Below are 15,584 nucleotides of genomic sequence, written 5' to 3'. Positions count from 1 at the left end.
CATTCTTGCTATTATGATTGCATAATCCCTCAATTATGGAACAACATTGGATGAGATCCCCTTATGGCCTTATCAAGAGTTGGAAAGCATCGTTCACCTTTCCATCCTTGCATAGATCATCAATGATTGCGTTGTAAGCATAAATATTAGGTTTGCATGTTCCTTTTTCCAATCGACTGAGTACCTCCAGCCATTGATCATAACATTATATGTACGTTCATCGGAGACTCACACAATTTTTCTGTCGACAACTTCCACAACAATGTCGCTCCTTTCCAACCAACATCAGCCCTTTATCAAGCTCATACCCATGTTTGAAAAAACTGCCTAAAATAGCAAATCAAAATCAGGTCTTTTCAGTCGGCAAAAGCAATCAATCGCAATATTCAAAGTACTGTAGTGATTTAGAGGAGTATCCCTTTGAAGCATTTGGTTGAAAAGATGAAGTGCAACATTACCACGTTGCAACCACAACACTCACTCGACAATTTCGTGAAATCAATGACACAAGGGCACAAAACATCCCATAGGATAAGCTGAAAAGTACTCCACCATCTAATTTTGTGGCTAACATTATCAAAACTGGATCTTGGTACAAGAAATGAGAGATAATGCGGAGAAGCGATGGAAAAATGAAGAATTTAGATTTTGAATTTGGCAAAATTCTCCCAAGAAATATAGCAGTGGAATCTTGGGATAATTTTCACAAGTTTGGATTTGGGTTTGTGTTTAAATTTGGCGGAGAAAGATAAAAACCGGGCCAGGCCCAATTCATCTATGTTATTGAAAGCCCAAGATGAAAATAGCAACAATTGACAAATTTCCCCCAATTTCTCCACTCCAAACCCTCTTCAGCTCAACAATGGCGATCTCCACTCTCCAGAAACTCGCCTCCCAAATTTCCAAATCACCCTCTCTCTCCCTCTCCTCCCGCACCGTAATTGCGCGCACCTCCGCCACATCCGCCGCGCGCACCACCTCCGCGAAAGTATCCGATCGGATCATCAATCTCAGCGCCATCGACCCCGACGGCAACAAGCAAGACGTGATTGGGCTCACCGGCCAGACTCTGCTCAAGGCACTGGCCAACAAGGGCTTAATCGACCCCGCGTCGCACCGTCTGGAGGAGATCGACGCCTGCTCCGCCGAGTGCGAGGTGCACATCGCGCAGGAATGGCTCGACAAGCTGCCGCCGCAGTCCTACGATGAGCAGTACGTGTTGAGGAAATACTCGAATCGCAATTCGAGGAATCGCGTTGTGAACAAGCACGCGAGGCTTGGATGCCAGGTGGTTTTGACGCCGGAATTGCAGGGTATGGTGGTCGCCGTCCCTGAGGCGAAGCCCTGGGACACTCCGTAAGGGTTTCAGTTCGATGCGGAGGCCGGATGTAAGGTGTTTCTTCTGTATTCAAATAATTTCCATGAATTAAATGGATATTTGACCGGATCAATTGAAGACAATGTTGTGTTGAAGTATGTTTCAGGTTTTGGATTTTTCATATTTTCGTTATCATTTGCCCATGGATATTTCGATATGAGCTATACATTTATGTTTCACAGTTGCTCTTATGTCTTAGTTCTTTGTTTGATATCATCATTTTCATGTTTTTGCATAGTGTTTTAAGGCCATAAGCTAGAGTGTATAAATTGAGCAATGGGGGCACTTAGAAATTTGTTGTTTTGGATGAAATCTGAAAATGGCTCTAGTTAGTGTGTTATGCAATCAACTGTCAAGAATAGCAAGAGTATCGAGATGATGGTAATACATCGGCTATATAAGGGACTAGTTGATTTTTATGAAATCCAGAACTCGTTCGATTAGAGCTGTTCTGCAATATGCAATCGAATATTAAGATCAGTCTCGTTTTTGGACACAGTTGAGTATCTAAACGTTTGTACGGATATTTTAGTAACTAGTTGATTTTGATGAAATCCAAAACTTGGTTCCAGTCAGAGTTGTTATATATTAAGAGTAGTTGTATGCTTTTATATGATTATATCAGGATGCATGAGAATCTGTAAAGATTATGGTATTGTATCTTCCAAGTATTGCTTTTTTCAGCTGAACTTAGGAGTTAGGACGATGCTTGTTATATCATATCACGCCATCTATTGATTTTAACGTTCTTAAAATGGAATGGGATGACTGGAATTCGTTCTAGAGATGATCTTTTGGATATGCATTGGTGTAGTGAGTTGCAGTTTGGCATTTTGTTTGCTTCTCCCAATTCCAAAACTTAGCAGGCTTTGGAAACAGCTCAGGAGTAGCTAGTGATCTAAGTTTCTTTCTCATTCATTCACCATCCATCTATTTTATTTCGAAATAGATTTTGATGACTTGATATGAAGTTCTAGAAGATGGGTAAACAATGCTTGAAATTCAAAAACTGTCAATGCTAATAACTTGCCAAAAATATTATTTGTGTCAAGTTCTTGTGTTGGCACTGTGAAACCGAACACAAACATGATCATTAAAGATTTACTCTGACATTAGCACCAACAATCTCATTTGTACTAGGTTGTTATCATGTTGACACAATAACACCAAACCAAATATCGAATGTGATTTGAATTTTGTTTGATTTACTTGAGTATCGATGACTGCACTATAAACATAAAGATCGGGTTTGCAGCTTCCTTTTTCCTTCTCCTACAAACCAAGTAATTGAAGCACCTCAAGAGTATGTCCAGCTTTGCATAATCCATTAATCAAAGCATGATACTTTATACATTGGGCTTGCACATTTCCTAACTTCCACAACAGTTTTGTTGCCTCTTGGATATTCCCAACCAACATCAGCCCTTTTATGAGACTGGTGAAGGTTACAACCTAAAGCTCTACCCAAGCTCGAAAAATCTACATAGAACTGCAAACACAAAATCAGGTCTTTTGAGATGGCAAGAGCAGTCGATTGCAACGCTCAAGGTTTAGTCATTTACTGGAGCATCCCTTTGGAGCGTTTCGTTGAACATGTGAATTGCGACATGATATTACTGCGTCTTGACCACAAAACCAATTTTGTGAAATCAATATAGAAGGGTGGGGATGCATTCTTTCCATTTTCTGACACAGAGTGACAGCATCACTGGCGTTGCGCAAAGATCCGAAATGGAATCTGGGATAAGCTGAAAAATGTCTTATTCGGTGTCTAACATTATCAAAACTGGAGAATTTAGATAAAAGAATTCGATAAAAACTGCCCAGCAGAATGGTTGGAGGGAATCATAGGATGTTTTTAGGTTCTGTGATGATTTAAATAATAAGAATATTTGCTCCAAAAAGAAACACACACAAATAAAATAATCAATTGCGTAGTAATTGATGAGGGATGAAATTGATAAAGTTCAGTGATTAGAATGAAATCGATAAAAATGGGAATTGAATTTGAGTATCTTAAATATAAGATTAATTGAAAAAGAAGACCATGAATATGAAAAAGTAATTAAAATTAAAAAAAAAAGATTTAATAAATAGAGAGAATGAAACTGAAACAGTGCTATTGGAAATTTTAGTAGGAGTAGTTGTAGAAGGAAACCTATTATCGTCTTATTGTATAAATAATTGTTAAAAAGGCAGAAAATAGATGATTGGCCGAAACCAAATTTGATTAGGTAAAAGAATCAATATCTTACCGGAGGGGATCACCTAATATGGTAACATTAGCATTATATGACTTGACTATTAAATCATTCTCACAGCCATATAACTCCTTCACAAAAACCATGGCTTCCAACCGTGGATTCGCGACCATCGATTTCGATCCCACAGCCGTCGATCGTCGGTTATGTGAAATCTTCAACTACAAAGCCACTTCAGTTCAACAAGAAACCAAGCGCCACGCCGTTCGTGATTGGCCGGACAACTGTGGCCCCGCTGCGGACAGAGAGGTGTGCGCCGTGTGCATGGAGAACCTGTATGGGGAATATTGGACGGTCGGAGTTCTTCGCTGCCAGCATCGTTTTCACAGCGGCTGCATCGGAGAATGGCTGCTGCGGAAGAGTGCTTGCCCTCTTTGCAGGGCCATCGTTCTTCACAATTAACTTCAGTAGTATTATTATTTGTTCATATTATGCGCATTTTTAGGTTAATTTCATTGACATGATTATGAAAAAGTGCCTAATTTGATAATTCTTTAGTTGCATAATAGTAATACTACAATTCAACGTCTTCAATTTCACTTGTAACAAACCATGTATTTTGGTATTTTCAACACTCTTAATTACAAGACATCCTCAAGGTATATCATTTTAGAGTTAGTAAGACGATAAAGCATAAGCATGTAAATTTAGGAATATAGCTGATCCATCTTAAACTGATGTTGCGATGTATATGACCAGAGCACACCACAATGATGTGATCTCACCATCCATATTTTCCTTGTGTTTGAGCTTTGGTGAGCAACCCTCTCCGCGAGCTCGGTCTCTTTCTGCCTCATGTCGAAGTACAATGACCCAATCCGGTGCCTCCGCTTATGCAACTTTGTCGGCTTACCTTCGGTAGCATGAATCCCAAAAATGGACATGTGATTTACTGCATATGATTTGAATTACACTAGTAATCAAAGCACAAAACAATCTTCTTAAATCTTAGATATGAAGTGCTACTATATACCTATGAAAACAGAAATTGAATCTCAACAAGAAGTAAGCACAAACAACTCTCCTTGATTGAAATTGAATCCCTACAGGAAGTGAGCACAAAGTCATTCTAAAACACATTACAACTGTTTAAAGTATGCCGACATAATTTGATATATAAAAGAATCAAGACTAAAACAACATAACAGATGGTGCTGAGAGAAATGGTCGATATCAACATCAGCATAAACTATAGCAGTAATTTTTATACCTACAAGAACCAAGGACTATACAGCTATCGATCTTGGCACAGACAACCAAATTACTTTCTCCTTTTCCTAAATTACAGACTTGGGCCTACTACTAGTGAACCAGATCCAAGAAAATTGCAATTGCCGATTATTCATCAGCTCATCCTGCTTCACCTCAATTATCTCTGGTGGAACATCCTTCTTCCTGCCAAGCACATGAAATGCAGTCGAATTGAGCATCGATCGCCGGGATACTGGACAGGAACGACGTCGTCCTTTTTCTATTTTCTTCGTCATCATGAATTAGAGTTGAAGAGACGTAGGTTTCAGATTTCCGTGATTTCTCCATGTTGAGCTCCTAGGATTGGGGAAAGAGTGGGCGGAGTGAATTGAGGAAGGACAGAGAATTGAAGATCTCTTCTGTAGATTTTAGCTAATACTATATTGGGCATGCTTGGTATGATGGAATGAAATGGAGATTGGAATGGAATGAAGATATGAATGAAATGTCAATTTCCTTGGATTTCCTTTGCATTTTTATCCATTCACACCAAGCAAATGAATAGAATAGAAGTAGGAATCACTTTCCATACCAAGAAGGCCCTATGTTTCAGTAATATTAACGAAACTCACTACGCACTGCAATACAAGCCGCAACATCAATCCCAAAAATAAAACATGAGACACCATTGTCAACGAAAACCAATTAAAACAAACTGAAATACAAGACGCAACATCATAACAAAATTGAAGCCATTATGAGTTAAAAGCTTACAAAAATGACTATATAAAACATAGTAACTCAACGAGATATAACATCATCTTCCCCGATCAGTGCAGGAAAGCATAGACGGCGGTAGAGATGTAAACCAGAAGAGCAGAAGTGACTAAAACAATCAACGCCGCCACAGCGTGCACGGCCGATTTGCTCCCACACGAAAGCATCCCGAGCCTGATCTGAATCACATTCACCATCGACAGCATCAGGAACAAGCATCCCATCACCGATCCAATCGCCGACGCCATCATCCCAAATCTCAGCACCTTCAGATTTATGTGAGCCCTAAATATCTCGTCCACGTCCTTGCTGTTCAGCAAATTGATCGCCAATTTCAGCCCCTGGGCCACCAGCGACGAGAACAGGAAGAAGCTGAAGGAAACCACCTCGAACACCAGCAGCTTCTTCGCGATGTCGACGCCGGCGTCGCAGGCGGAGCGGTTCTCGAGGCTGTGCTGCCCCGGCGTCGCCAGAGAGAGCCCCACGAAGACGGCGATGGTGAAGAGGGAGTTCACGTTCACCAGGCCGTCCAGCGCCGTCACGTGGACGCTCGTGGTGGACGACATTGAGTAGGGTTTCGGGTACTCGTCTTCAAGGGGAATTTGGGATTAATTGGAAGAGGAGAAATAAATGTGATTTTTTTTTTCAGGTGAAGGAGCTGCGGAGGAGTGTTGCTTGGAGAGGTTGTACATCGGCAGAGGTACAACTTTTATATTTCGAGGAAGAGAGAGAAACCTTTTGCTATGTCATTTATTTCCATTTTGTGCTTCTTTTCTCTTTTCTTGCAATATGGTAAAAATTGTATATGGTTTTATATATATAATTACAAATTGTGTTTTTTTACGAAAATATCATTCATAGAATCACTATTGCCTATTGGGTGTATTAATGTTGCATAAAGTAATATCGTAAAGTCCTAAATATTGCCTATTGGGTGTATTAATGTTGCATAAAGTAATATCGTAAAGTCCTAAATATTGCCTATTGGGTGTATTAATGTTGCATAAAGTAATATCGTAAAGTCCTAAATATTTTCTTTTGTCTAGTGTTTAACGATAATATTCCCATCTAACTAAAAAATTCTACAAGCATATAAGTTTCAATTTGCAGTTAAGATTGTCATAAATTTTCAAACGAAACTGTCAAGAGTACTTGAACGTTTTTGACAAAATTCAAGGGCGGTTTTGTTTGCATAATTATTATATTTTCTCTTATTTTATCTCTTATCATTCTTTCATTTTTGTTATCTTTTCATTTTAATCTTTTATTACTCCTTATTATATAAAATTGGGTGAATGGAAACAATAAAACATGATAGTGTGTCAAAAATCTTTCCGTCCAGATCCTGCTCAAATCTGAATCGCCGCAATCCAGAAGCAAGAAATGCACAAATTCTACAAATTCTGGCAATTAGAGGCTAGTTTTGATTCAGCGGCGGGACCCATTAGAATAGATATGCAATGTGAAGTTGGGTTGTTGATGCGAACACGTCACACCCACAAGAAAAAATCATAATTCATGCTTGTTTCTTTATTTACTACTCCCTACTGGCATTTATTTTGGACCAAATTGATTCGATGAGTACCGCCGCAATCTCTGTCGTGGGTCCGGCCAGTTTGAGTTGGGGCCAGAGGACAGGCCGACGACGACGTCCGCCGCGAGCGGCTCTGGTGGAGGCGGCGAAGCCCCCCCGATCACTAGAGGAGGTAAGTGTTGCCCGATTGAGAGACTCTTTCAGAGACCGAGCCGATGATATGCAAGCCGAGGCGGCGGCAATGGCTCGAGCCGCGGATGCTTCTGTCTACAGCGCGGAGCTTCTGTCCACCAAATACGGCTCCCGCCCAATCAAGGTGGCTCAGAGGGCTTTCGAGATTTTTGCAGGGCTGGGCTCCTTCGCCTTTGCTTTGTGGCTGGACCAGCTCCAGGGCCGCCTCGATCAGAACCAGAGGCGCCGAGCCGCCAATCTTAGGAATACTTTCACTCGATTGGGCCCCACTTTTGTCAAAATCGGACAAGGTCTATCCACCCGCCCCGATTTGTGCCCACCCCTTTACATTGAGGAGCTTTCTCAGCTGCAGGTACACACCATTTCTATTTCTTCTTTCTTTCACTTTTCCCTTTTCTTCTACTCCATTAAAGGTTTTATGTTGGTGCACAAAGATTTAAATTTGTACTACTACTTTCCATACATTCGGTTAGTTATCCGTGTCTAGACGTACTCGACTCTTTACCTACGTGATGCACAAAACACGAAACAATATACACAGTTTTTGTACCAAGATGGAACAATGATGTGATGATCTTTAATGGAACCTTTTTGTATCATTTATGCAAATTTCAATCTTTTTGTACCAACATGAAACAATGAGGAAGCATTTGGTATGAATAGCGTAATTACCCTGTTGTTGTCAAGTTTCAACTTTGTTATTTTGTTGGTGAAGGATGCTTTGCCAACATTTCCGGATGAACAAGCTTTTTCGTGCATTGAGAGAGAGTTGGGATGTTCGCTTGATTCGGTTTACTCATCAATCTCTGCATCTCCGATTGCTGCTGCTAGTTTGGGCCAGGTTTACAAGGCCCGGTTGAACTACTCGGGCCAGGTTGTTGCTGTCAAGGTGCAAAGGCCTGGCATTGAAGAGGCTATTGGTCTTGACTTTTACCTGATCAGAGGCGTTGGTTTCCTCATAAACAAGTATGTCGACATTGTTACTAGTGATGTTGTTGCTCTCGTTGATGAATTTGCTCGAAGAGTTTATCAGGAGCTGAATTATGTACAGGTTAGTAGTTCTGGATGATGTTTATCGTGCACATAGGTTTGTTGTTTTTGTATAAAATGCAATGTTGAGCCCCTACTGTTCTAGCGTTTTAACGAAAATGCTGGATGTTGTATGAACATTTCAATGTGGTGTAATGTAAATATTTGATTTTGTCTCACTATTCTAGGGTTTTAACAAAAATGTGTTATTCTAATAGCTAAGAAAGGTAGTAACTTAAAAGTTTCAATTTTAAGTTAAGGATCTCCAAACTAAAGACTTCCGAACGAACTGATCTAGAGTACTTCAACATCTTCTACAATTTAGAGACAGTTTTGTATGGAAAGTTTTTGTTGGGACATATTTAACCAAAAAATGAGACTCAGAGTACTTTTTTGCTATTATCCGTCATGTTTAGATTGTATCAAGTATAACTCTGTCATATGTTTCTGCAGGAGGGGCAAAACGCTAGGAGATTTAAAAAGCTGTATGCGGACAAAGCAGATGTCCTCGTTCCAGATATTTTCTGGGACTACACAAGTGGAAAGGTGCTGACTATGGAGTGGGTTGAAGGAGTGAAACTAAACGAGCAAGAAGCCATCGAAAGACAAGGGCTCAAAGTTTTGGATTTAGTGAACACTGGCATACAGTGCAGTCTTAGGCAGCTGCTTGAGTACGGCTACTTTCATGCAGATCCCCATCCGGGGAATCTCTTAGCAACGCCTGACGGAAAGCTTGCTTTTCTTGACTTTGGAATGATGAGTGAGACTCCTGAGCAAGCTAGATCTGCCATAATTGGTCATGTCGTTCATATGGTCAATCGAGATTATGAAGCCATGGCTCGTGATTACTATGCTCTGGACTTTTTGTCTCCGGATGTAGATGTTACTCCTATTGTGCCAGCTTTGAGGAATTTCTTTGATGATGCACTCAATTCAACTGTGAGCGAGCTCAACTTTAAAACGATTGTGGATGGCTTGGGCGCTGTTCTCTACCAATTCCCATTTAACGGTGACTACCTATTTCCTTGACGTCATTCATGCCAAATTTATCTCATAATGCTGACAGATTGTTGTCTCTGGAGAAACAAACTTGTCTTTGTGTCCTGTGTCTTCAGATAAATTTTCTTAGGTTATGATTTCTTTGGCGTTGGGTCCAACAGTTTTTCATTTTTTTTTACAGTGCCTGCATATTATGCTTTGATTTTAAGGTCTCTCACTGTTCTAGAAGGCTTAGCTCTGTATGCTGACCCTAATTTTAAGGTGCTCGCTGCGTCGTATCCATATTTTGCGAAAAGGCTTCTTACCGATCCCAATCCATATCTCAGAGATGCTCTTATTGAACTGCTTTTCAAGGATGGGAGATTCAGGCATGTAGTTTCCTAATTACTAAATCATCTTCTTGTTTTCTTTGCACTCCTGCATTTTGTTCATTCAGAAGCTTGGGTAAATTGTTTGCCACAGGTGGAACAGACTTGAAAACTTGCTTGAACAGGGAAGAAAAGACAGAGATTTCAATGCCAAAGATGCTTTACAACCTGTTCTTAAATTACTACTGGGGCCGGATGGTGAAGTACTTCGGGTTTTAGTAATTAAAGAAGCAATCCAAGTAACTGAAGCCATTGTTGTGGGCTCAGCGATTGAATCATACAAATTAGTTCCTGATGTGATAAGGACTCTTGTTTTTAATATCAATGGAACTACTAGTCCGTTTGTAATGAACAGTGCTGAACAGGAAAGTATGATGGAGCTTAGGGCTCAAGTATTCAGAATATGGGAACTCTTACGATCGTCAGATAACTTCGATCCGAGTATTTTCCAGCCTATACTACAGGTAAGGATCTTGTAGGTCTATTTGTGTTATCTATGCTGAGTTCAGAAGGCTTTCTCGAAGAAGATGGTTAAATTTATACTAAGTACTCCCTCCGTTCCATAGTAATAGAGACATTTCATTTTGCGCACTAGTTTTGAAAAAATAATTATAAATAGTTAAAGTGGAGAAAAAGTAAAGTAAAAGAAAGAATAATGTAGAGAATAGTCTTATCTATAATATTCTCGCTCTTACTTTTACTTTTTCTACACTTAACTATTTATAATTATTTTTCTAAAACGAGTGTGCAAAATGAAATGCCTCTAATACTATGGAACGGAGGGAGTACTATTTTAGAAACTCTAATTTATGAGGACTGGTAATCTCCAAAAAAAGGGAGCTCCATCTGTCATTTATTTTTGATGTTATTTATGTAGTTCAATAACCAAATGAAGCCGTAACATAATGCTTTGGTATAACATGATTCATTTATGTGGTGTTCACGAGTTGCATTTCTCTTGCTGGGGAATAACAATAAATATAAGGGTCTTTCTGCTACTTAAAGAAATACTGGAATTTACAAAAGCTAAAACTTGTATGTGCAGGTACTGCAAGAACCGGAAGCAAGGCAACTTGGCGGACGTGTGGCTGGTGGAATTACTCAACGTCTGGCTGCTCGCTTACTGCAGCAAGTTCTCCGGGATCCACCAGCCGCCACTTCTCCAACATTGTAACTGCTCTTCCCATCTGTTGTCATAATAAAAGTGATTCTTAATCTTATACCAAGATCAGTCTGAATATAAATTTAATCTTTAGCTTGTATATCATTCTTCTTTTGTAAACCTGAAGTGATGATATGATTCGTTGCCTATCAGTATGTAAATTTTGGGGCTCAATAGGTTTATCTTGTATATCTCTGTATCATGTAGTAAGATATAAATGGCGAAAATCGTGAAATGATTATACTAGCATTCTTCGCATATTTCAGTTCATTGACAGCATTGCTCATTTTATGATATTTATTTTATTTGTTTGTTTATGGATGCATCTGTTCTCTTATTGTACTATGCTGATTAATATATGTGAAAGTAAGAATAAGGTATGTGATTTATATAGGTTAAATGTGTGTATTCATTCTGAGAATGGAAAGGGATACACATATATGTATATGCACATTTATTTAGACTAGCTAGCATCTTCTTCTTTTTCTTCTTCTTCTTCTTTAAGTGTACAGGGCAAGCCTAGGCAGATCCTTGACAACGCCACAGAGTTCCTGTCCGACAGGGAGGTTGTACTCATCCCTCAACGAGAATTCTGGCGAGACGACGCTAAAGTAGAACTGCTGTCCCAAATATGCCCTCTCCCTCATTTCAGACCTCAGGTTCCACATACCAGCATTGTCAAGAGTGGTCATGATTGCAGCCCATGAGTTGGGGTACACTTGGACGGTATGCCTGCTCACTGCATCCAACAGATTGTAGTTCTTCCTCTTCTCGGGGCTCCACGTACCGGGCTCAATGGCAACCGCGAAGAACGAGTATCCATCCAAGTGCCATGTCTGGACAGTCTTCTCCTTGTTCTCGAAGATGATCTCCACGAAGTTCCTGAAGGTTGCGTTCTTCACACTGGGTGCCACCACAACTTTGTGATCCCCTTGTTCTGCCTCGTCCTTCACGAGATTGTATTTGAACACCTGGTCCGCCTTCCCAAAGTACTCTGCCAGTTTGAGTGGGGTTTCGCCATCCACGTGCGAGACGCCGTTGACAGCGAACCGGAGCTTGCCATCCACAACTTGGCGGGAGTTGGAGAGCTTGATAGTGCGGGTGATGTTGATCTGCCCGTAGTGGTAGGATCCCTGTGGGTTGGGGCGGGCGGCACTGGCGGTCAGGTTCCACCTGAAGGAGCGGAACTGGTTCATGGACCATGCAATGCCGCCAGAGTTCTCAGGAGGGGGTGGTGGAAGTTCAGGGGAGGCAGGCCCGTTGCCATTGGCGTAGCGGATGGTGGCCACGGATGTGAGGACTTGCTTGGAGAAGCGGCTGGAAGCAACAAAGTAGTAGTCCTTGGGGGTTTGATTGGAGGTGACCAAGACGGACATGCATTGGCCGACGTGGATATCCATCGAGTCGTACACATTCTGAACCGTATGTGATCCCTCCATCTCCACTAGTTTCATCGTGTGGCCCTGGATACGGAAGTTGACAGTCAGCCTCATCCCGACGTTGCACACCCTCAACCTGTAAGTCTTTCCGGCCTCCACGGTGACGAGTGGCTCAACAGCAGCATCTCTGACTTTAGCGGACTTCCCATTGATCTGAATGCCATTGGGTTTGCCAATGGATCGTCCAGAGTCAAGAATGCGCTTGATTGTCTTGTGACCCTTGTTGTACCAGTCCCCGAGGAGGATAGAATGCTCCTCTGCCGGGTTATCAAAGGGTACCGGGATGAGTTCACGGCTGTGGACCTTGATCATGCCCATGCCCCCTGAGGCGCGGTGGAGGGCGGTGGTGGGGAAGTAAATGTAACTGCCTATCTGGTCCTTGACTTGGAACTGGTAGGTGTAGTTCTGGCCGGGGAGGATCGGGCACATGGTGCCCGGAGTTCCATCCTGCCACGAGTTCTTCCTCTGTTGGATGCCGGCCCAGGTGAAGAGGAGAGGCTCATCGATCTCGTTGAAGACGTTGACAACGATGTTGTTGTTGGAGGTGCAGTTGATCTCTGGGCCGGGGAACTGGCCGTTGACGAGGATGCCTTGCTGAGGGACGCCCAACGGAGAGATGGTACCATAGGTGATGTGCCACTCGAAGAATAGATATGGATCGCCGGCGTTGGCAACTGCCAATAGGCATAGAAGAGGCAGAGCCACAAGGGATGGGGCTGTCCTCCTAATGGAGCCCATCTTTTTCAAAAAAAAATTAATTTTTTTAATTTTTTTTTATTTAGAGGAAGAAGTAAAAAGAAGAAGGCTTGCTAGTGCCTTCTTCAAAGAGAAGAATGGTGTTGTTTGAATGAAAGTGAGATTGAATTTATAGAGAGGTTTGTTATCAAAATGAAGGGTGTCTCTTCATTCATCTCTTCAAATCTCCTCCTTTTGCGCTCTTTTCTCTCTCTCTGGTCTTTCAATTTTATTGTGCTTCAGAGCCTGCCTAATCAAAGTTTAAGTCTGTAATTATAATTTCACCAATTATCACTGGATTCTATTTAATGGTAAGTTTAAGAAAAGCAAGATCCCAAAAAAAAAAAAGAGTGATTACAGATGGAGAGTCCAATGATTAATTGTCCAAGTAAAAGAACGGACGAGAGCTGAAGGAGGAGGATTTTGGAAGGATGATATGTTTCGGCAAACTAACCATCCAAAATTTTGATTTGCTTCAACAAAACCCACTCATTCAATTCATTTGGCAAGTAAATGTATATGTATATATTTAGTCAAAATAAAATAAACTTACTACTTGCCAGAAGAAAATATTATCCCACCTTTCTTCTTGGCACCAAAAAAAGTTCACAATTTAAAACACAGAAAAAACCCAGCATGGGCTCATGTAGTAGACTCATATTTGCAGCATTTAGCCTATGTCTAGTGGTGATAGCCACGGCGGAGGACCCGTACCTCTTCTTCGAATGGAACGTTACCTACGGCCCAATCTCGCCTCTCGGCACCGAACAACAAGGCATTTTGATCAATGGCGATTTTCCGGGCCCCGAGATCAACTGCACCTCCAACAACAACATCGTCGTCAACGTCTTCAACAAGCTCGACGAGCCTTTTCTCCTCACTTGGGCCGGCATTCAACACCGCAAGAACTCGTGGCAGGATGGCACTCCGGGCACCATGTGCCCGATCCCCCCCGGGCAGAACTACACCTACAAGTTCCAAGTGAAGGACCAGATCGGCAGCTACATTTACTTCCCCACGACATCCCTCCAGCGTGCGTCGGGTGGCATGGGCATGCTTAAGGTCCACAGCCGCGAGCTCATCCCGGTCCCATTTGATAAACCGGCAATGGAAGTGGCTGTTCTCCTCGGCGACTGGTACAACAAGGACCACAAGACCCTTCAGCGCATTCTTGACTCGGGGCGATCCATTGGCAAACCCGATGGCATTCAGATCAACGGGATGTCGGGCAGAGTGGGAGATCCCGGGGACCCGCTCATCAACATGGTGGCGGACAAGACGTACCGGCTGAGAGTGTGCAATGTTGGGATGAGATTATCCATCAACTTCAGATTCCAAGGGCACATGATGAAGCTAGTGGAGATGGAAGGATCGCACACGGTCCAGAGCACGTACGAATCAATGGATATCCACGTCGGGCAATGCATGTCCGTTTTGGTAACTGCCAACCAAATCCCCAAGGACTACTACTTGGTCGCATCCAGCCGCTTCTCCAAGCAGACCCTCACCTCTGTTGCCGCAATCCGCTACGCCACCGGAAAAGGCTTTGCCTCGCCGGACCTCCCGCCTCCCCCGCCAGAGAACAACAACGCCGTTCCCTGGTCCATCAACCAGTTCCGTTCCTTCAAGTGGAACCTCACCGCCAGCGCTGCCCGCCCCAACCCACAAGGCTCGTACCACTACGGCAAGATCAACATCACCCGCACCATCAGGCTGGCAAACTCCCGCCATGTGGTGGACAAGAAGCTCCGCTTCGCCATCAACGGGGTCTCCCACGTGGATCCAGAGACTCCGCTGAAGCTGGCCGAGTACTACGGGATGGCGGACAGGGTGTTCAAATACGACCTGGTGAAGGACGAGCCGCCCACAGAGGCCAATGCCCCCGAGGTGGTGGTGGCCCCGAGCGTCAAGAACGGGACCTTCAGGAACTTCGTGGAGATCATCTTCGAGAACGAGGAGAATAGCGTCCAGACGTGGCACTTGGACGGATACTCGTTCTTCGCGGTGGCAATCGAGCAGGGGAAGTGGAGCCCGGAAAAGAGGAGCAGCTACAATCTGGAGGATGCGGTGAGCAGGCACACGGTGCAGGTGTACCCCAACTCGTGGGCGGCGGTGATGCTCACGCTCGACAATGCCGGAATGTGGAACCTGAGATCGACTATGAGGGAGAGGGCGTACCTCGGCCAGCAGCTCTACTTTAGCATCGTCTCACCGGAGCACTCGTTGAGGGATGAATACAATCTCCCGCTCACTCAACAACTCTGCGGCATTGTCAAGGATAAGCCCAACCTTGCTCTCTACACCTGATCAATCATACCTTATGTTTTCCAATTTCTTTCTTCTTTAGATTTCAACTAACACCATAGCATAGCTGTACACTACTTACACAGGATATACAATTTTTTCACATTTACTTGCATATACTCCAATCTTTGAAATACTATAACATACTCCGTCAAATGTGAAGAAAACAAATCACAAGAATTTGATTATGAATATAAAAAGTTCACTCAATCAAA

The 15,584-nt window shown here is 42.6% G+C and overlaps 6 protein-coding genes across 6 annotated transcripts; 4 read left to right on the top strand and 2 right to left on the bottom strand.

The window, feature by feature from the left end:
* Positions 1–814: 814 nt before the first annotated feature.
* Positions 815–1,569, top strand: LOC125211276 (dicamba O-demethylase, ferredoxin component). Its single transcript, XM_048111001.1, has one exon. The coding sequence runs from the start codon at positions 863–865 to the stop codon at positions 1,358–1,360; it is 498 nt and encodes a 165-aa protein (XP_047966958.1). The 5' UTR covers positions 815–862; the 3' UTR covers positions 1,361–1,569.
* A 2,154-nt stretch (positions 1,570–3,723) lies between these two features.
* On the top strand, positions 3,724–4,041 carry LOC125209803 (RING finger protein 215-like). Its single transcript, XM_048109384.1, has one exon. It carries the CDS (start codon positions 3,724–3,726, stop codon positions 4,039–4,041), a length of 318 nt encoding a protein of 105 aa, XP_047965341.1.
* Positions 4,042–5,521: 1,480 nt separating this feature from the next.
* Positions 5,522–6,356, bottom strand: LOC125211229. The gene has a single exon (XM_048110950.1). The coding sequence runs from the start codon at positions 6,171–6,173 to the stop codon at positions 5,661–5,663; it is 513 nt and encodes a 170-aa protein (XP_047966907.1). The 5' UTR covers positions 6,174–6,356; the 3' UTR covers positions 5,522–5,660.
* A 707-nt stretch (positions 6,357–7,063) lies between these two features.
* Positions 7,064–11,161, top strand: LOC125211225 (protein ACTIVITY OF BC1 COMPLEX KINASE 3, chloroplastic-like). The gene is made up of 6 exons (XM_048110947.1): positions 7,064–7,685; positions 8,049–8,384; positions 8,816–9,371; positions 9,543–9,729; positions 9,824–10,193; positions 10,775–11,161. Exons 1-6 carry the CDS (start codon positions 7,185–7,187, stop codon positions 10,901–10,903), a joined length of 2,079 nt encoding a protein of 692 aa, XP_047966904.1. The 5' UTR covers positions 7,064–7,184; the 3' UTR covers positions 10,904–11,161.
* Positions 11,162–11,258: 97 nt separating this feature from the next.
* On the bottom strand, positions 11,259–13,203 carry LOC125211226 (L-ascorbate oxidase homolog). The gene has a single exon (XM_048110948.1). It carries the CDS (start codon positions 13,066–13,068, stop codon positions 11,392–11,394), a length of 1,677 nt encoding a protein of 558 aa, XP_047966905.1. The 5' UTR covers positions 13,069–13,203; the 3' UTR covers positions 11,259–11,391.
* Positions 13,204–13,631: 428 nt separating this feature from the next.
* LOC125211227 (L-ascorbate oxidase homolog) lies at positions 13,632–15,516 on the top strand. Its single transcript, XM_048110949.1, has one exon. It carries the CDS (start codon positions 13,702–13,704, stop codon positions 15,370–15,372), a length of 1,671 nt encoding a protein of 556 aa, XP_047966906.1. The 5' UTR covers positions 13,632–13,701; the 3' UTR covers positions 15,373–15,516.
* The last annotated feature ends 68 nt before the right edge of the window (positions 15,517–15,584 follow it).

Source organism: Salvia hispanica, chromosome 3, assembly GCF_023119035.1.
Source record: "Salvia hispanica cultivar TCC Black 2014 chromosome 3, UniMelb_Shisp_WGS_1.0, whole genome shotgun sequence".
Taxonomy (NCBI): Eukaryota; Viridiplantae; Streptophyta; class Magnoliopsida; order Lamiales; family Lamiaceae; genus Salvia; species Salvia hispanica.
This window is presented reverse-complemented; position numbering and strand designations above follow the sequence as displayed.